This window comes from Vidua macroura, chromosome 3 (assembly GCF_024509145.1).
Source record: "Vidua macroura isolate BioBank_ID:100142 chromosome 3, ASM2450914v1, whole genome shotgun sequence".
NCBI classification, from domain to species: domain Eukaryota; kingdom Metazoa; phylum Chordata; class Aves; order Passeriformes; family Viduidae; genus Vidua; species Vidua macroura.
The window spans coordinates 61248332-61270061 of record NC_071573.1 but is presented as its reverse complement, the minus strand read 5'-3'; the positions used below and the strand labels follow the sequence as shown (position 1 = coordinate 61270061).

Here is a 21730-nt window from a genome sequence, read left to right as displayed (position 1 = left end):
GAAATTTGTAGGGAACAAGGTCTGAGTCATACATAAACTTTTGGACAAAAATAAATCCTACGGTTTTAATTACACAGAGATTGTCTAAGAAGTTTAAAGATGTTCAGAGGTAAAAGAGGTATAGAAAATTAATGCATTCAAAATAGTGTGTGATACAATTGAAATCACTGTATTGAAATTATTTTGGAACTGAAAGCACAAGTATTTGGACATAAAATTGTTCCTGGCCACAAAATCTATGGAGCTGTGAAAAAACCCCATGGATTTTACCAACCCACTAGATCAATGTGTTGGAACAACCTCTATTTCCATAGGAATAAAAAGAAAGCAGATATAATGTACTGAGCAGGTTAGAGAAGTTGATCACAATCTATTTTATATGCAGTATCATGACATGAAAAAAAACAGTTCAGTTTTCCTGTGAACATGAAATTAAGACATCAGAGGCTTAAGGATGCTTTAAAGAAATAATCTCAGTATAAATAGGCATTGCTTAAACCAGATGATGTTCAAAATCATTGCTGTACACTTGGCAAGTTTCAAACTGAGATTCAGCCAATTGATATCAAGAAAGAACAAATCTTTCATGAGTGTTGATAGTATTTTTAGAAGGACTTGTCTACTTCAGTACTTATAGTACTGATCTGTAAATGTGGCAGATTAGCAAGAAGTATGCTTAATGCACCACTGAAGAGAACAGGCAGATCAGATCACATCTACATAATACATAATCCTTGTTCTTTGTCCTGTAAGGTCCAAACTGGCTCAGGGAGAAAAGTACGGGATGCACAAGATCATTATTTCTCAGATAGACTAACATACACAGTATGGTATATTCAGATTTCGGTCCTATATATGTGGGGTTCTCTTTTTTTGTTTGTTTTTAGATTTAAATATTGATTCATTGCTTTTGAACATGCTGGGGACCATCAGTACTAGTCACTTTTTAAGATTGCCTCCTAAGGGCACAGGAGCAGGCAATTCCAAAATGTCAGAAGTCAAACAGGCAGAAGGCCAGCTTGGCTGAGCAGTGATCTTCTTCTGGAGATAAGGCAAAAAAGGAAGGTGCATGCAGTGGAAGCAAGGTCAGGTGATGTGAGAGGAATACAGAAATGTTGCTTGCAGTTTTAGGGAAAAAAATGGTGTGGTCAAAGCTCAATGGGAGTTGAAGCTGGACAAAAATATGGGAGGCAATAATAAGAGTGTTTTAAATAAGTTAATAGCAAGAAGTAGTGCAGAAATAACATCAGCCCACTACAGGATGAAGATGGTCCCCTCACAAACAGGGATATAGGCAAAGCAAAGATGTTTAATTCTTTCTTTACCTTTGTCTCCAACATTGATGATGGGCTAAAGGGGTCCCAGTGCCTTGAGCTGAAGGACCATGGTTGTGAGCACGATAAACTCTCAATGTACCCTGAACTAGTGTGGCATCTACTGGATCCATATAAGTCTATGGGATCTGATGGGATTCATCCAAGAATACTCCCAAGAGCTGGCTGATGTCATCCTGAGGCCTCTCTCAATGATTTTTGAACAGCCTTGGAAATATGGAAAGACTCTAGTTGAGAGGAAGCTGGCTAGCATTTGAATTTTCAAAAAGGTTGAGAAGGATGGCATGTAAACTGTAATCTCATTTCAATGTATGCTAAAATTAGGGAGAAGATTTTTCTGGGAGGTATTGAAAAACACCTGGAGTCATCGAACACAGCTGGAATGGCTTCATGAGGGGAGAATCAAGCTTATAAAATTTAATTTTCTTTTATGGCAAGGTAAATCACTTAGGTGATCAAGGGCAGCCAGTTGATGTAATCTTTCTGAATTTCAGTAAAGCTTTTCATACTGTCTCTCACAGGATCCTTCTGGGAAAAATGTCAAGCACACGGCTGGATAGACATGTCATGCAATGGCTAATAATGGCTCATGGGTTGGGCACAGAGGGTAGTGAATGGTATGATATCAAACAGGCAAGGGAGGGGATTGTTCCACTCTGCTCTGCACTGGGGCAGCCTCACCTTAAATACTGTGTGCAGTTTGGGGTGCCACAACATAAAAAAAAACATTGAGCTATTACAGAGTGTCCAAAGGAGGGCTATGAAGATGGTGAAGAGCTTTGAGGTGAAGCCATATGATGAGTGGCTGAAGTCACTTTATCTGTTCAGCCTGGAGGAGACTGAGGGGAGACCTCATTGCAGGTACAACTTCCTCATTAGGGGAAGAGGAGGGGCAGGCACTGATCTCTTCTCTGTGGTGATCAGTGACAGGACTCAAATGAATGGCTTGGAGTTGTGTCAGGAGAGGTTTAGGTTGGATATTAGAAAAAGGTTCTTTACCCAGAGGATATTTGGGCACTGGAACAGGCAACCCAGGGCAGTGGTCACAGCAGCCTTGACAGAGCTCAAGAGGTGTTTGGACAATGCTCTCGGGCACATGGTGTGACTTCTGGGGAGTTCTGCACAGGGACAGGAGTTAGACTCGATCCTACCAGCTGTGGATATTCTATCATTCTGTGATTGTGAGGAATTGAACACAGGGGTCTGGATTGAGTAGGATTAGACACAGTACATGGAAATGACTGATGTTAAAATGCTAGAAACTACTTCAGCAAAGTGAAGGTGGTCAGGTCTTTGTAACAAGAAATGTTTTCCTACAAAATTGAAGGTTTCAGATGTTTTACTTTAAAAAAGCAGAACCTGCAAGTACCACTCAGCAAGAGATGTGAAGCTTTAAAGTAGTGTATTAGCTTCTCTCACTTTAATAACATCCTTGACATATAAACTGTTCATATTCTTCAAAACTGTTAAGATATGTCTGAGGATATTTAAAGCTAAACTTATCACAAAAGAAGAATCCATTATTTTTCAGAAAAAGTACAAATAATTTGACATGATGTCTTAAAAAAGTTGAATTGCAGAGGATTTTTCTTTTGAAACACTTAAATTATTTTTGTCACATCTTCTTTAAGAAGCATATTGTTCCTGGCTACTTTTTTTTTGTATGGCTGGTAGATTCTTTTTGAATGTCAGTGCTTGAAATACAAATCAAATTGATTGGTTAACTTATGGAAGTTGATTTTAACCCAGCTGACTGTTCTAAAGACGTAATTTTAATTGATTAATTGTTTCAATAATTTGGTATTAGCTCACAGTCTCCAAATTATTTTAAAATATAGTATCGTGATTGAAGCTTTCATTTAAAATATATGCCGATTGTATGCACAAGCAATGAGAAAGCACCCTTTAAAAAAACAAACAGTATTTCTGAAGGCAAATGCTTTTGATGCCAATGCCCACATGACTGAAAAGGATATTATGCTTTTTCAGATGCCCAGGTGCAGAGAACAGTGCAAAAAAGCTCTGTACAAATAATTGCAATCCTGGAAAGCTGTGAGGAAGGAATCAGTGTCCCTTAGAATATTGTCTGTTTCCTTATTGAGGATAAATGATGTCTTCCAGAGACAGTAAGGCTCTTAAATAGCAATCAGTACCATATGCATCACTTACTAAAATGATAAAACAATTCTAAAATGTTCCTAAAAAACAATTTTAAATTAAATCTTAAATTTGAAAGTGCCCACATTTAAAAAAACAAACAAAAAAAAATCCCCACAAAAAACCAAAAACCTGAATGAAAACAAACCTTCAGAGTTCTTAAGCTGCAGCTCAGATGAAACATTCTAGATGTGATCTAGCCCATAGTCTAAAACACAGCAGAACACACCCCATTAACAAAAATCTCTTTCGTGGTTTTCATTTTGGCCTTTTGAAGTTGACATAAGCTCTTTCAATCCTTTTTACAGTCTATACCAAGCACATCAATTTGGCATTTAACATCCAAAACCACTCCTACTGCTTTCTCCATTTCTGCATTGTGAAAGTGCTAAACTTGGGTATTTTGTGGGAAATAGCAGTGAAAGGAATATTGTAGTGTGCTAGTAATGTGGGGTGAAGAAAGGAAACAGATTAAGCCAGAAAAGTAATTTTTCTGAATCGATTATGTATTCTGTGAAATTACGTAGAGTTTCTAAATCCTATATGGTGAGAGGGAAAAAGAATAGAAAGGGTAATTACTCTTTAAAATTTGGTTCTTACAAGTCATCATGAGAAGCTTTTTTTCACGGGACCAATTTCTATTCTACTAAAAGATTGTTTAATTTGAGATCAACCAAAAGCTATATACAAAAATGCAAATGTAGTGCTGCCATTTTTATACTGCATGTTTCATATGCTCAACTTAATTTCTCTCCTATTATGCAGTCACATGAACACAAAGTGTTGGATAGCACCCTATACATGGTATACTTGTCCTTCCTTCTACTCACAAAATAGAGGTTGGATTCTATTCTAGCAAATAAGAATTAAGTATTTCATGCTTTGGTACTGTTTACAAATACTGCTAGCCATATACCTTTTAAAATGAACTAATGCACATACATGTCAAAAGTAATTATTCATTTTTATAAGTTATATCATCTGGGCTGTATTTTTGGAGTCAACATCTGAAAACAGTTTGACATAGAATATGACCTGTTGCAAGACTGCAATACTAAACCTGTCTTATGCTGCTTTGAAAGTTGGTTTTCTTTAAGCAAGCTAAAACAATAATACAGCTGTTGCTTGGTGTAAATTTAAAGGTTTTCTGTTAAATACTCTTTTCATTTTACATGGAAGAAAGTTATCCACAAGAACATATGAAGCTCTGTTTTTGACAGATAACCTGTAGAACTGTTTCTCAACAAGCAGAAGAAAGTAAGGATAAATGTTGCAGACCTTTTTCCATATGCAAGTTGTCTAATTGTCAATTTGTACTTACATCTTCTGTTTAGGACTGCAGACACAACACAGGTGGTCCATATTGTGATAGATGCCTGCCTGGCTTCTATGGTGATGCAACTAAAGGGACAGCTGAAGATTGTCAGTTGTGTGCTTGCCCCCTAAATATACCTTCTAACAAGTAAGTTGTGCATTTATTGCATATTGCTCTTTTCCCCGTAGTAATTTGCATAATTTCTACATGTATATTTTTAGATGTATGCTTGAGATATCTTTTTTCCTTTCAATCAAATAATATATTCTGCAATATAAACTTTCTATTTTTACGATTGTACAGAGTGCTTAACTAGGCAGATAAAGACAAAAGCTGGATGATACTAAGACAGAAAGAACAACTCAGAATTTGGATGATTGCTTTTCAAATTAATAACTAGCATTTGCTTTTCTGTCCTCCTTAAGAGTAATTGTTTCTAGTTTTAAAGCTGAATTTGGAGATTTGGTATGTGAGTTTTTTCTGCTTTTACTTTTCCTTTTCTCTTAACTTTCTGCTTTTACTTTCTCCTTTTCTCTTAACAAATCATTATGTGATTTGTTTGGAATTTGAATTCATCCTTAGATCTTGTAATTGAAAATATTTTGTCAGCATATCTCAGAAAAAATACTGTAAATTTGTTTTATTAAATAAAAATACAAGTGAAAAGTTATTCAAAAATTCTGTTCCAAGAACCAAAATTTCCTTCATTACAAAAGCTTGTCTATGCTACTCCATCACTTATCTTAATAGATAAACCAAGTGGCTTGAATGTTTTTTCATTGGTTTTGTCACAGAGAGTACCTGGAAAATAATAGTACCAAAAGCATTTTACATGATGTACCTGAATAAAACTGTTCTGAAGCTTGTCTGTGGCATTGCATCCTACTAAAATTGCACTGATCAGAGCAGGAATAGTCTAAGCACTTATGAGGGGAAATTCCAGGGGATTGTAGAATGGGAGCCTGCCTTCCTGTTAACACAGCTTTTGAGTTGGTTTTATTAGATACATATATATGGGTTTATTATATCTGCTGCTCAGGCATGGTTGTTCTGACATCCTCATTACTTGGTATTTCCTTGCCGCAGTAGTCAATTATCTTTCTCTTGTTTGAGAACACTGTGCTGACAAAGAAGGAAAAACACCATCACATTTCTGTCTTGCACAGATGTGCAACAAACCAAGTCAAATAGATTGGATTTAGGTTATGATTGGCAAAACACCTGAAGACCTCCATTACATAGTCATCATAGTTCTGGGTGCTTTACTTTCCTTCTGTGAAGTTAACAGTCCCCTTTTTAATATTCAGTTTCTTGAAAAATAAAATAGGTATAGAACACACAGTATAAATGTTCTTTGAACTATGAAACTGTGTGAGTCTTGAAGTCTACAAAGTTTAGAATTTTGTAGAACTTATTGAAATGTTCAGACTTGCATGGTGTTACAGTCTAGACGAATTATTGAATTTGTTTATGATGAAAAAAAGAAATTTAAAGATTTAATGTGTTATCTGAATGCTTTAAAAATACTTCTTTGCTTTCTTACTTAGCTGCCAATGAGTTTGTTATGCTAGGGATAATATTTGCAAACAATTCAGATACCTTCATTTGAAAAATACTTTTACCAACTTCATATCACTGTACAGGTGTAGGATATGTCATGTCCTTTATGAGTAACTGAACAAGTGATTAATTGTATGTACAAATGTATTAGAATTTCAAATTTTTTCTTGGAGAATTCTTGGAGAATTAGATAAAATCACAAACATATTGTCAGGGGGTGTTTTCTATAACACACTAGGAAGCTTTTAGGATGCCCCATCTCCCAACACAGACTTATCACATCCATTCCCATACTGTATATTCATACTTGTCCTGTGTCCTGACTCCTATTAGTGTTGTTGCCATATGGGAAAACTGTAAAGAGCAATGATAAATCAAGAGGGGGACTACAATTTTTTGAAGCTTGTTTTGACAAATCAATACTCACAGTTCATTAGTGTTTAGCACTAGTGAGTAATGAGATTCTCACTATTCAGGAAGATAAATTCTTCTTTTCTCAGCCTGCTATCATATATTTCCTTTACAGCACGCAGATGGGAATTTCTCAATATATTAATGTTTAGTGTTCAAATGTGGTCCAACTATTAAGTCACAGAAAGAATCAAGGAGGCAAGGTCTGAGCATAACCTTAAAACATAGAAATTCTACTTTCATCATTATTACTTAGCAATAATAAGTACATTATCATTACTATTATCATCATCATCCTTACAATTATTATCATTATTATATTTAAAATTTATGCAGTTAAATTCAGAGCTCTCTGTGGAACTTTGGTACAGTCACTTTTGTACAATGCTGTAATGAGCTGTGATAGCATCTTTACAAAGTTTCCTGTGAAGCTCTTGGAAAGAGTGAGGTTGGGACTGACAAGCAGGAACTTATTTGAAGTAAGTCAGGTGCTGCTGATTATATTCAGTGATAATGTGTGCTTTCATTGCTACTAAATAATAGAATGAACAATTATTGTTTCTCCAACTGACTCTTCATCCATTTGTGAATCTATTATTAAGTAAATACATTGGAAAATAACACAAACCTTATAGGAAAGAGAAAAATCCCAGCACCTGTCTGTATTTATTGGACCTGACCATCCCACATTTTTCTTACTGATCTCTTATATTTGTGGGATAACACAGAATAAAGAATAACTGAGGACAGATCACAGGATGGATGACTCCTGAGAAGTGGGGTCTGGTCACCAGGAGCTAATCACTTTAAATGATGCTAATTAAGCTTTTCTGTCCTCCCTGGGCCTATTACTTTCCAGAAACTGTCATGGTATATCCTCCTTTAATATATCAAAGTTTGGATTATGTCTATTTGTTATTACTGTAGCATGCACTGATACCTTGAATATACCTTCCTTTTGCTGTCTTTGTTGAAGCAATTCTATTGTTTCTCAAATTCTCTTTTCCTAGGTTATAAAAAGTAATTTAGTATCTTTTCTTCACATAAGTGCTTTGTTTTCCCCCTTTGAATAGTCACCCTCTATGCACGTACTCCTGGTCTTTCATTTCTTTTTTCCTTTTTCTATTTTTCTATTTAGTTGACCAGAATTGATTGCCATTACTTAGACAAGACTTTATAAAGATACTGGTATGTCTCTGTCTCTAATAATCATTACAGAATTACAGAAGAATAGATTACTTCTTATGCTGTATAGTATCTTCCAGTGTGTCAGGAGGTTTCTTCAGAAAAGTGGGTTAAGGGAGGAAGATTATGGAAAGCAAGATGCTGACAGTGAAGGAACACAGTTCAGAGATTAAACACAGTTATTGAGATGTGGAGCTTGCAAATGGCTACAGTATCTTCATGTATTTAAAAAAGAGGGAAAAAAAAACCCAAACCAGCCAAAAATAATTAGAGCATAACAAAGAGGTAAAGCTTTCTAGTCTGCAAGCTATTCTTAAACTTCAACATGTCTGTGTGGCCTGTTGCTTGAGGTCATTGGCACTCGATTAACTCAAATACACTCTCTGGGAAGCTGTGCCAGATATTTCCCATTTTGCCCCACCCCTTTCTTGTTCACTGAGTTCCTTTCACAGCTGACTATACACAAAGTTAACCGAGCTTTTAATCATTTGTCCTTCAGAAAGATTTATATAGGGGCCACGTTATGGCACAGATTGTTTTGCCAGGCCCTCAGGGGCACAAACAAGCAGCTGTACATTCCTGCCTTTTTAATGGTATCCAGACCACTCAGTGGCAGGCTCAAGTCCCGTAATAACAGGCTATTGGGATGCTGCCATCCACTGCTCTATATTCAGCGTCGCAGAAATAGCAGAGTCATTCCAAATTCAATTTGCTGGAGTCGAACTTAAGCCCCATGTCCTAGAGCAGAATCACTTTTCCTGAGCACTGTTTTGCAAATTAACAATCTTTAAAGTGGGAAGAGAGCTATGCTGCTAACCATGTTTTCTTTATGTTTCTTCCTTGTCCCTCTTCTTTCTCAATATCAACAACACAGCTTTAGCCCAACGTGTCATTTTGACCGACATCGTGGATTAATGTGTGATGAATGCCCAGCTGGCTACATGGGACCACGCTGTGAAAGGTAAGCAGGCACCATGCTTTTAGTCATATGAGACCTGAAACAAAAGAATTGAACACATGGAACTGTTCTACCTTTTATTACCTGCCCTTCTCATCCCCATTCCTGTTCTGAAACTCACTGAAAAAATTCCCGTGCATTTTCCTCTGATATTGGATACATGAATTTGTATTTTTTATGGTGGTTTTATTATTTTCTGGTAAAATGTAAGGTTTCCAAGAAGCATTTGCTAATAAGTAGGAGTCTTTGTTAAAAAAGTTTCTTCTAGCTTTTCTGTCACTCCTGTGAGATTTTTGTAAACCTTTTGGCTCTTTTGTCATTTGAATGTTTATAGCATGGTGATTCAAATATGCAGTAAATTACTAGTGCTTCACTTAGAAAAGTTAATATGCAGTGAAAATACAGTTCTTCTAATAAGTTATTTGTGGATTTAAATTTTTCTTTTAAAAGAATATTTTCATTTTTGTTGCTTCTCATTTTCTGTTGTGGTCTTTATTTAGCAAGTAGAACAAACTGGGCTTTAATGACCAAAAAAAGATAATTCTTCTTGGTCAAATACATTGAGAAGTTCAATATGTATTTCCTACACTTATTGCTAGCTTTACAAAGGCATTATGCTGAAAGGATCATGCGGAGAATTTAAATGAAACAAAGAGCTGGTGTGACTTCTAGTGCTAAGCTCCCAGGAACCCCCTTCCACAGGAGGTGAGACCACATAGGCAAGGGATATCACTACTGTCTCTGCATGCCTTTGGTCCCTTGGGATTTCACATGGATGGAACAGATTTCAAGAGCAGCTAGTGTGCCAGGGGACTTCTGCTAGCTGTTTGGAAGTCATGATGAATCAGTGTTGGCTTTGTCTCCGTGATCTCAGTCCCCTGTGACCCTGCCAATGACACCTTTTTAAGAGGGGCTTGGGGAGCCAGGTAACTGTGTAACACCTAGCTAGACAGTTAAGGGGCATGGAAACATGGCTTAGTAGGCTCTTGCCATTTGGCATTTCCATGTTGAGGAATCCATTGCTTGAAGGATTTTTCAAGGCAAACCCTAAAAAAAGGTAAGGCTTCTGAATGAAAACTTAATATGTTCAGGCTGGGATGAGAAGAAGGAGGAATAAACCAAGAGTAAGAGACAACCAGAAAAGCAGAAACCTGACCATATGCTGTGAATCTCCCTATAGTCCTCTCTTTCCAATTTACAACTACTTCCTTTTAAATCTCCTGTTGTGCTATATCTGTCCTGAAGTGAGAGTGCAGGCTGTCACCTGTTTCCACCCATCATCACCGAGTCTGCTCCTGCTGCTGCTATTTCTGCCTGTCTTTTCCTGTCTGTCTGGGAAGTCATCACCTTCTTTCAGCTAGTGGGCTGTGAAGTTAATGACGGCAGGAATAAATCACATCAAGAGCACTTTGGTGGCAGTTTGTCAATGCAGGGTCATTGACAGCTTCCATTAGCAACAAGTGCTGTTTCTGAGTGGAGCACAGGCTGTAGATGCAGTAGGACAGAATCTGAATAAATGGCTAAATTGGATTTTAGCCTGATCTCCTAAGGAAATGGGGCTACTGTGATCTTTTTGTGCATGTCTCTCTGGCTGCCAGCGAAGTCATCTGCACTTATAGGTCAATTTCAACTAAATTTGGCAGAAGGTAGGAGGGCTCAAAGATGATAATTTTTCCCAAAGGTTTTATGAAAAGAAGTGGCTGAATAGAGGTTAATAAATCAGGACATGTCATAGCTAAGGGGGAGAATACTGTGTGAACTCACACCTGATTAAACAGATAGAGAGAGAACAAGAGTGCTAAATGTTCTGCCCATAAGAAAACTTTCACAGGGCAAAGAAAAAGTGCTGCTATAGCCTGAGGGATTACTCCCTGCTGAGTAGCAACATCCTGCAGCAAATAATCAGCCCTTAGCCTTGTAACCATGAGATATAAATCTACTGGAAATTAGGCTATTAATTCCAAAGCTCGCAGAACTATTTGCTTTTAATTGTAACATGTTATTTTAAAATGTCTGCAGCTGTCAATAATAATGATCAGGAGAAAGCATGTTGCATTTTGCTATTAGCAGTGGTTGTTTAATTGCTGAAAGAGTTTGTATGAAATTCTCTTTGATTTTAGCAACTACAAAGTGACAAGTGATCTGAGCCATGTGATTCATTAGCTGAACAATGCTAAATTATCATGACATAATAAGTATCATGAAGTGAGAGTGTGCAGCACTGTACTTATTTGGCCTAAAAATACATCCTGTGTCCCCTAGGGAGATACGTGTATCTGTCTGATTGGTAAAATGTCTAGAAAAAATTGCTACTTCTTTCACTGGAACTCTCAGGAAAATGGTGCCATAATTGCTCAATATTCTGAGGGCTCCAGCTCATAACACCATCAAAATAATTGAAGATATAAACTGTGTTGAGAGTTATCATATATCTCTAATTGTAGAGGGTGCTCAGCTTTCCTAAGTAATGTTTTTCCCTAACAAATTAGACGTAAGTTTTCTTTCCTTTGCTCACTGCTCTCTTTTCCAAAGACATATGAAGTAGGATGGACATTCTTTTAACTTCGTTGGAAAGATGTATGAGAATGACAAAAGATTGTCGTTTTAGCCCAGCACATTTACTGGACGATCATATCCATTTTCCAAATACAGTCTTGCTAGGGAAAAGAAGTAAAATAGATGAGAGTCTAGTTTTTCCTGTAGGACTCCATGATTTATGTGCATGGATCCAGTGACCTTTCCCTCCTAGAAGGAGGGTCAGTGTCCCTCGTGTGTGAGGAGAAGGGTCAGCTGACCCATGTCCTTCCTTGCCCCCACTTCCCCCATTCTTGACATCTAGCACGGAGTGCCACCAGCCACAGCCTCTCATGAGAACTGTGGCTTCAAACTGCTGCTCACTGTAGCAAATACAATTCTTCCACTCGTGCCAGAACAGCGAGTCTGTGTTGCAGTACTGATGGGAAAAGGGTCAAACATTTCAGGAGATTTGGTACAACAAATGTGTTACACAGGATTATTTGCAGCTTGCAAAGGTAGGCATTCTGACATTAGAAAATGTAAGATTTATAGTTGGTCACACAGCAATAACATCTGTGCTATGCACCTGAGTTAAGATATCTCACTGCGTGCTCACAAGCCATTTCTCCACAGGGCTTTTGCCTGATTTTGTGCACAGGTTGAATGCACATAAATTTCAAAGACTCCATAAAAATAGTATTTCTAGACTTTAAAGTGTTTTGATTTGCAGGCTTAATTAACTCTGTCTCAAGGGTTTTTTTTCCCAGTAAATATAAAGAAATGTATAAAATAGACCTGCGTTTCTGTGCATATATGTGTATATACAAAGCACCATATAGACTGCTATAAGGAATATTCACTCCATACTGACCAAGCCCTGTACACATTCTTACACATATTTTTAGTAGTAACCCTGTCTTTGCACCACTTATGCTAAATAAAAGCAGTGTCACTCACAGACGCACATGCATTTGAGAATAGAAAATAAATATATGAACACAATCTTTTTTTGCTGCTTTTACTCCTAGTTTTGTTTATTTTTTTAATTTCAGAGGTGTTGTAGTTCGAAGTCATTTTTACATGTATTTTGTGTAATGCATAAAAGTAATTTTCGATGCCACATACTTATTGGTGTTTTTTAATCTAAATCTTCCCAAATAGATAATGTTTTGAACCTGAGAAAAGAAGCTGAAGTAGGAATGTCCTTAAGGGAATAAAGATGGAACTAAGGAAAGTGGATTTTTTTTAAAATCTTCCCTTGCAAGTTCAGGAGAAGTCGTAGAAAAAGAGGAATAATTTACATAGATACATGTACACAGTTCTCTCTTCAGCTTTAACTGGTTTACCCCTACTTTCAGGATCATCTTCAGTTGGATTCGAGATTATGTATGTGCATAAGTAAAATATGGCTATGTGATGGTAGTGGGTTTTTCTAATTTAAATTACTGACGTGTAAACTGATGAGAATACAGTTATTGAGGTCTCCTGCTGTTAATAGGAAGAAATTATTAGCAGTGCATTTCACATAAATAATTGGAGTATTCTTTCTGTGAATTGCTTGGTTTCTGTGAATGCTGTCAAATACAGAACTAACCCCTAAATGAGAGTGAAAGAAGAAAACAAACACACATTAAGTGAAGTTAGATTAGTAGGACCAAGAGATACAAATTTATGACAAACACACCAGTAGTATGTTAGCAAAGCATGAGATATAATCTACTTTAGGTAAATTAAAGTAACTGCATAAATTATCCAGATACTCTCTGGTTTTGATAAAATGTGGCTATTACTTGTTACATGTTAAGATACATTCTTAGCCTTTGTAACTGAGATAAAGTCACTGAAAAAAGCTGATTTATTTTGCAAAGTTAAGCTAAAAATCAGTCTTTTTGTTGTTGCTGAGATATCCTCCATCAAGAAGAAAATAATCTCTTCCTTTGCAGGAAATACAATAAATTGCTACCTTTATGACAGGTTCTGAAAATAAAATAGCTGAATTATTCTAATGACAAGATTTTGATGTCTTGTTGCTATGAGGAGGTAATTTTGAGAGATGACTGTGCTACAGGAGTGGGCTAGATTGTGGAAATTCTACTCATGGTCCTGAGTGCTTACATGCGTCCAAACCACTGGACTGTTTATACATATTATTGGTTTGTGGGCTGTGTCATGGATATTTTGAGAGAATGGAAAAATATCCTATTTTGTGTAAAACTACAAAAAACTGCTCAATTAGTTCCCACTGCTTTTTCCTCCCTGCTCTCAGTTATACAGTTTTTATAATCTTTATGATCTTTACTGATGATATTGAATAATATTTAGTACATGTTTAGACAGCTTTGCTTAAGATCCAATTAAATGCATTATGAGATATTGTGGAAGCAGGGAAAAGGATGAACTTGACACACACAAGAGTGACAGCATAGTGAGCTCTGCATTCCTGCATTCCTTACAATGATACACAAAATCTTTTCTCACCCGTGCTCTCCAGTACTACTACAAAGTAGAGAGGATATCTGTGTACATTAAAACTGCATTCAAACTGACTTTAAAATAGTAGGAAAAATTGTTTTGTGCAATGTGCTTTATGTACTTTCTGTTTTCCTTATACTAATTGGAGTTCATCTGAGATGCGCATGTATAAATTCATTAGCCAGAACTGTGCAATTTTTCTTTTCTTTTTCTTTGCTGTCTACAAGTTGCTCTTACTATGAAGTGTGAGCAAATATAACAGAAAGGGAAAGCAGACCAGAATATAAATAGGAAATAGGCTGTGAGATGAGTAGAAATTTGCTTTAAATACAGACTCATGTTAGGTCAGATTCACTAACCTGCTTTACATGGTACTCAGAAAATTGCAGGTGGGCAAGGTGGAAAAGGATGTGATATTTTCAAACAATTCTCTTAAAATATGAAAGGTATAGTACACAACAATATAGTTCCTGTGCTAATGAGCTATCTTTTTGTTATCCACCCATAGACAGAGATTAGAAATCCATTAATTAAGAAAATCTGACCACACGGTAGATCAGGGAAAGTCTAAGTCAGGGGATGGATCTTGTTAGGTAAAAAAAAAAAAAAAAATGTCTGTAGTACATTCTAAAGGTGTTTTTCTAAACTAAAGAAGTTTTTATGGTAGAGGGGCATCAGGCTTGCTGGTGATTGAGTACAGAACTTCTATACATAATGTGCCAAAATACAAAGTATATCTAACATAGAGTCATAGAATAATTTGGATTGGAAGGGACCTTTCAAGGTCATCTAGTCCAACCCCCCTTCCTCTAGAGTTCCACTAAGATTTCTTGTGATCCTTTGTGTCACCTTCAGTGCTAGTGACAAGATTTTTCTCCCACTGAAGTCTAATTACTGGCAGAACTGGCAGGATTTCAGCTGGTACTGTACCTACAGTGTTGTTAAAAAAGAGAAGGAGAGAGAAAGAAAAAAGATACTTAAGACACCCTTGAGAGAAGATCAAATCATTTTTGGTGATTAGGGAGGCAACAGAATTAAATATTTCTAATGAGAGGATTATTTAAGGGTCCTAACTGATGATGTCTTTTACCGTAGGTGTGCAGAAGGCTATTTTGGACAACCTCTAATACCAGGAGGATCATGCCAACCATGCCAATGTAATGACAACCTTGACTTCTCCGTTCCTGGCAGCTGTGACAGCTTGTCTGGTGCTTGTCTGATATGTAAGCCAGGTACAACAGGCCAATATTGTGAGAGGTGTGCTGATGGATATTTTGGTGATGCTCTTCATGCAAGGAACTGTCAACGTAAGTCACGAAGTTTTACAGCTCCTGACAGTATTGATCTATCTTATAACTTTGTTCCTGAGAGGAAGACTGTGCCTCTGTATGTGTGAGCAAGAGAATGATACAGCTCTAAAAATGATACTGTGCATCTGCATCTAGAAAGGCTTTAAAGTAAACAGAAAGAAGAACTTATTAAAAAAAGCTCTAGTTGAAGCAGACATGGGAAGAAAACAACAGAGCATTGCATGGGTGCAAAAGTTATACTAAATTTCAGATCTACAAAAATAAATACAAATAAATGGAAACTATTCACTAAAAAATGCTATAAGCTACCTAGAAAAATCCTGTTCTCTTATAAGATTGAAAGGAGGGAGTGATGTTTCAGTTTCAGGGTCCAGCTCTGGAAGCATTTGTAATGTGTTTCCCACTTATATAACCTCAGTAAGAGTTGGGAGGTGCTGCTGCTTGCGGGTCAAGATTTTCCCACCTGCCAATCAGACCCTAAAATCTCCAGACAATTTTTCTAAAATGCTCTGGAGAAAGATGCCTGACACTGCAGCAAGCTACCAATTCTCAGCTGAGCAGCAGCATGTTATTCAGCTACCAGCCCCAGCACATCTTTCCCCTTAGTGATTGCAAAAAATTATTCAGTGGAGATGAAAGATTTGGTAGGAACAGGAGCTTTTCTCTCTATAGGAGGCAGTGGCTCTCTCAGAGCTGTTGCTGGCGCAATTCAGAATGCAGAACAAATGCTTCTAACTTAAAAACCTTCTTCACGTACTCTTCCTTCACATTCCGAGAAGTGGAATAAAACAAGTTACAAGCTGTCCCGAAAGAGCCAAGTGTTTTATTTCACTGTCACAAGGATTTATTCCTGTTTGGCCCATTATAAGAAACACAAGAGTAACCTCACTGAGTACAAAGGTGTTATAGCAGGATAAAATTATGCAAGTGAAATAGCTGGGGCACTGCCTTACTCCTCTGTGTGTAGGAACATGGGGACCATGTCTGCAGTATGTGTTGTGAGCAGAGAAGTCTGAGGCACTGCCATCCATTTCCAGGACTTGCCCTTTTTCTAAAAGTGAAAATCCTAGGTTATGTTGGACCTCCAGAGAGTGTATGGGAGCTAACAAGATGCAGAACATCAGCAAGTTTCTCAGCTAAGGACAATAAACACTGATGTATACTAAGTCATAGATAACCCTGAAGACATACCTGTGTAAATGCTTTCTGTACCTACTTTACACAATGCCAGAAAAAAACTGGACAATCCTATATATTCTCTCCCATAAGTTAACAGGTCATGATGAATGATATCATGTAAGTTACAATCTTAAGTATGTAAAGTGATTTTAAAAGAAGTGTATGTCAAAAATTACAGCTTCCAGTACCTTTTCACTATTCTTGAGTCATCAGTAAGACTGGTGCTTTGACCATTTCCACAGTAGTGACAGGTCCATGAGAAAGAGATTTTATAAGAGGAGAGTTTGGAAAACATACAACTAAAAAAAATATTTAAAAGAAATGCATGTTTAATGTTGAATTATGAGATTTGCTTTTGTTGTTCATATCATTGACAAGGAGACCCCCTAATGTATTCATATCCTTGTGCTTGCAATTACCTTGTATTCATCTACTCTCTGCCTTTCATGTGGGTTTTCTTCTTTGCATATGATTTTTATTTCATTTGCAGACTTCCATGAAGTTTGCCCTGCAGCAACAATATCAGAGGGACTGTGCCTTTACTTTCTTGTTTTCAATTTTGTTCCTTATTAAAAAGCCAAATCCAAGAGTATTGCAAAGCATGAATTTGCTTTCAAATTATTGTTTGAAATGTCTCTTGCTCTTTCTCAGTACAGTGCTGTTGTGTGCATTAACCATTTCAAATGACAGTACAGCTTTATATCATCATAGCATCTCCGAATTTTTTGGTGTATATATAAAAATCCATAAATCTAAGAACAATGAGCAAATGTCCTAAGCTTATTTGATTTGATTCTAGTAGGTTGTTTTTTGGAATGAAACAGCGCAGTACGCTGAAGCAAATACCTGGAGGTTGAGCTGGTGGTAATAAAGCTCAGTGTCACAAGATGAATTAAAGCAAATAATCAAGTCTGCCTGTGTTCCAGTGTATAGGTACTACTGTTGTGGAACAATAAGTGTGTAGCTTGATCATAAATACAAGCTCATGAATATTTATAGAAATCTAGAGCCAATGAAGAGTCTTGACCAGTGTCATTTGGGAAGAAAGTATGACAAATTTCTCCAACAGGCTACATTGTATTATAACAACCATTTGGAGGTTTGGACCAGAGCTAATTTTCCCAGTAGAGGTGAATGAATGGGAAGGTTCTAGGTGAGATAAATGCAATTTATCAGATTGAGTAACAGTTTGTTAGATGGCTAGCCCTGACTGTATGTTTCTTTTCTATGTACATATTGTTTTTCTTGCCAGAGCCAAGAAAAACAATCAAAGTCCTGATATTCCAAATTCTCCCTTACTACTGCATTGCACTCAGTCATCTGTGGTTAAGGCACTATGCAGTGTTGTAATATAAATAGGAAAACCTCATCTGTTTATAAAATCGGTGTAAGTTTTCTTTTTGATTCTTGTGTTGTCGTATTCCTGATAAGCAAAACAATTCAAATCAGCCTGAGCTTGGGTTTTGAGGTCTATATAAAAAGGTTGGTAAAACCTTTAGTTTACATTGAGGACTGTAGTTTGTTGACTCTGAGCTTTAGCATCTTATTTCTCCACTGACCAATTTATTTACATATGTACTCAAAACATATATGGATGTGGTACTTATCACCACGTACGGTTTGGAGTGTCAGCAGTTTTAAAATATGAATATCAGGTTAAAGAGGGCTGTATACAGGATGAAAGAGGTAAATTATAGATTTGTTTAGTATTGAAAGCTGAAAGGAAAAGATAAGCAATGTTAATTACGTCAGACGTGTCTTTTAATTTTTAATTTTTAAAAATATATTGCAAAACAGAAGGAGATAGAAATCTCTGAAGGTGTTACATAACTGGTATGAACAGCAGAACCAGCACATTTTTGTTACTTATTCCAGAATTTTTGCAAACATTTGAGAAACAATGCCATGAACATAATGGCAAGTCATAAAGTTGCTTTCATTAAAAGAAGGAACTTCTGCAGAATACCTCAAAAGCAGGAAGAAAACCCCCACACCAAACCTTTCAATTTGTAATTGAAAATTGTAAATTAGCAAGTCCAATGAAGTAATGAGGAAGGTCCTGTTGTAATGATCTATATATGAGAAAAATATAACTGCCTTGTCTCACATAGCACCTTCTGACATGCAAGTATGTGACTGCCATGTGTTCACTGCTGGGACTCTTAAGTGTTTCTTAAAATGAAGGTGTCAGGTTGAGGAAAAAAAAAGCAACACATGCGGATAGGGCATTGCAGGAAGCCAAAATGTGGGGTGGAGCCCAAGATCAGACAGTAGATTGATAATTGAGATATAGATTCGTTCACCTATGAGGGAAAAAAGAAAGGATGTGCAGGAACCAGCTCATGCTGATCAGTGACTGTGTGGTTATAGTCCCTGTGACACCAATCACATCCCTGCTCCCTACTGCGAGTGCTAAGGGTTTTTTTCCAAATCTCTGCATGCCAAAAGGATTGAAGAACACAAAGGTTCTTGTGGTTGAAGAACATAAAAGGTGATAGACATCTTCCCCAAAATTTGTCTTCTTCTAAAACATAAGAATTTAAGAGCCAGAAGCATTGCTGTTTTCCTCAAGAAACAGCATTTTCACTGCCTTTTTAAATCTTCAGGAGAGCACTGCGATGAGTTAGGTTGGTCAGTTGGGTTACATTTCCTCTGGGAACTGTGATGCTGTTGCTGAGACAGAAATCCTGGAGAGTCATGGTAGCAGATAATCCTTGGTATGTTTTTCAGTGCAGCTTGGGGCATGAGAGCATTACTGTCCCTGTATAGTGCCAACCTTGTACTGGGTTTGCAGCCTGCCAACATTTCCTGACAGCTACATGAACAGGGAGTGAACTCCAGGACAGCAGAACCAGCATGTAGAGCAGTAATGCTCCCACTGGTTGGAGCTACATCCTGTACACACCCTGTGTAAGGGTCTGAACTCTTTTAGTACTTTACTCTCAGCACTGCCCTTCCCACTCCAAGTCTCTGGGCATCTACTTAGTAATCTGCCCTCCACATCCTGCTTTGATCTGAGAGGAGCATCTACAGCAAGCTGTTAATGGACTTGAGGCAAAATTTCTGATTGCAATAATTTGGAGACAAATTCCACATTAATATGGGCAGGTTAGTATGTCAGTGTATGGGAGCGACACCTTCCTGCTTAACCCAGGCTGGGCATTTCTCAGGATAGCAAAAGCTGCACTGTAAACATTTGGCAATTAGATTTAGCTTCAGGGAACACACTGACATCTCCTTCTTCTTCCTCTGCAGCCTGTCACTGTCACATGAATGGCTCCTTCTCAGAGATCTGTGACTCTCGGACGGGCCAGTGCAAGTGTAAAGCCAACGTTATCGGGCGCCGCTGTGACATCTGCAAAGTGAGTGACCAGAAATGGGGTTTCTTTTCAGCTTCTTCACTGTTCGTCTCAACTAAATATAACTTGGTTTTGGATATGCTTTTTCTGTTGTTTAATTTTCACTTAAAGAACATATGTAGATTGTTCTTATGTAGAGAAAGGTAAAATGGTTGAGCTTTAAAAGTTTTCTAATTGTTTTCTAGAACAGAACACAAGACATAGCATTTACATGCAATGAATGTATTTTAAGCCTCACTATATTTATAAGTACATGTGTGTACATAGTATATACACTTTATATTTTGAATGTTTGATATAAAAAATTAGTTTAAAATATTGCAGCTTTGGGAGATAAACCCTCTATGAAGAAAGCTGCAAAATGTCTGATAGCATCTGATGTTTATTTTTTAAAAAAAGCAGGGTGCTGGTTTAGTTCTGCTGGAATGTTCTGCCTTTATGTTTTTTCGTAGGATTTCTTTTTATATTGTCTAAACAATGTATTATTTTTTTGGTGAAAGTGGTTTCTGGCTTGACATTGTTTTCCTGTCTCATAAATCACTGCAGAGAAATACTGTTTCATAAACTTTCACAGAGTTGTCTTCAGGCAGCTAAGGAATATGCTATAGCTGGCTGCGCATTTCTCTAGTTCAACATAAGGACTCATGAGTTAGGCCTAGGTGTCCTCAGAACACCTTCACCTGTGTGTAATTTAAAGAAAATAAATAATTCTGCAGAAATCAAAAGGATCATTTTCACCCTTTAAAATTATGTAATTTCTGAAGTGGTCTGCTCACACTCCATTTTCAACAGTATGTAAAGAGTCTGTTCAAAGAAAAATCGCTGGTATCAGTGCAATTTGCAGATTTCATAAGCTACCCAGCAAACATCTCAAGCTCATTAATACAACACTGGTGGTTAATTGGACTTAATCTTTGTTTACTTCAGTGTTTACTCCTGTCTTTATTTCTATACCCTTATCTTCACTTTCTAACAGTGTTTACTTTTCATTCTTCAAGCCTAACTACTTCTGGGCCCCAGAAAAGCTGTTTTGTATACCCTGTGGCTGCAGTGCTTTAGGATCTGTGTCACTGCAGTGTGATCTGTTGGGAAGATGTATCTGCAAATCAGGATTTATGGGCAGACACTGTGAAATCAGCAGACAGGTGCCTAAATTGCAAGAAAATGCAGGAAGCAGTCAGCAGATTCGAGTACCCCCGCGGAGGTGGGGCACCAGCAGTGCCAGTGGGTGCCCACGAGGTGCTTACCGGCCTGCAGCTCTGGTAATGGGAAACTCTGCTTTGCATGGGCTGAAGTCTCCTGTTTGCTTGTGTTTGGAGCTCACACAGATTGCTTGGGTTTCTAATTTTTAATACCTGTGTTACAATCTAAGAAATTCTCAAGAAACTGACAGGCTCAGAAGACAAACAGCGGTTTAGGATGCTTTCCCAGTCCTAAGGGCTTCATCGTGCAAGTGATGATATCAGCAAGAAATCAAATACCAGACTAAGTCCCAAAACAGCACCATCAACAACACTACGCACAAAATGCATGGGAGATGTACATAAATCAATGGAATCAGTGGGATTTTCTTGGACTTTGCAGCATAAAACTTGCTTTTCTAACAATTCAAGAATCAATAGCTTAAGGAGGTTGCAAGAAGGATCAGCCCCTGAGGCAAAGAGTTAAGATCTAATTTTAAAATATTGAACATAACTGGTGTTAAAAGTTCTCATTAGTGAATAGTTCTGTTATCTGAGCCATTCAGTGCAGTGCCACTTATGTGAATGTAATGCCCAAAATGATAGGAGTGTTCATTCCTTATCACAGACCAACAAAGCAACTTATTCCTAAAATTAAGTAATTATGATACAACTGCTTCTAACAGAGCAGTATTTTAGGAATGTTGTTTGTTCTCCCAGCAACTCAAAATCCCCACACTTACCACACCCTATTTGAAAAATACCTGGTAGTGTTTTTCATCCTCAGTTTGA

At 37.3% G+C, this 21730-nt stretch overlaps 1 protein-coding gene across 1 annotated transcript in view; it reads left to right on the top strand.

The window, feature by feature from the left end:
* Positions 1-21730, top strand: part of LAMA2 (laminin subunit alpha 2) — a 336361-nt gene that overhangs the window by 194408 nt on the left and 120223 nt on the right. Inside the window, exons 17-20 of the mRNA XM_053973291.1 lie at positions 4826-4953; positions 8837-8923; positions 15005-15216; positions 19654-19760. Of these exons, the coding sequence (XP_053829266.1) occupies positions 4826-4953; positions 8837-8923; positions 15005-15216; positions 19654-19760 (534 nt within the window). The remainder of the gene's footprint in view (positions 1-4825; positions 4954-8836; positions 8924-15004; positions 15217-19653; positions 19761-21730) is intronic.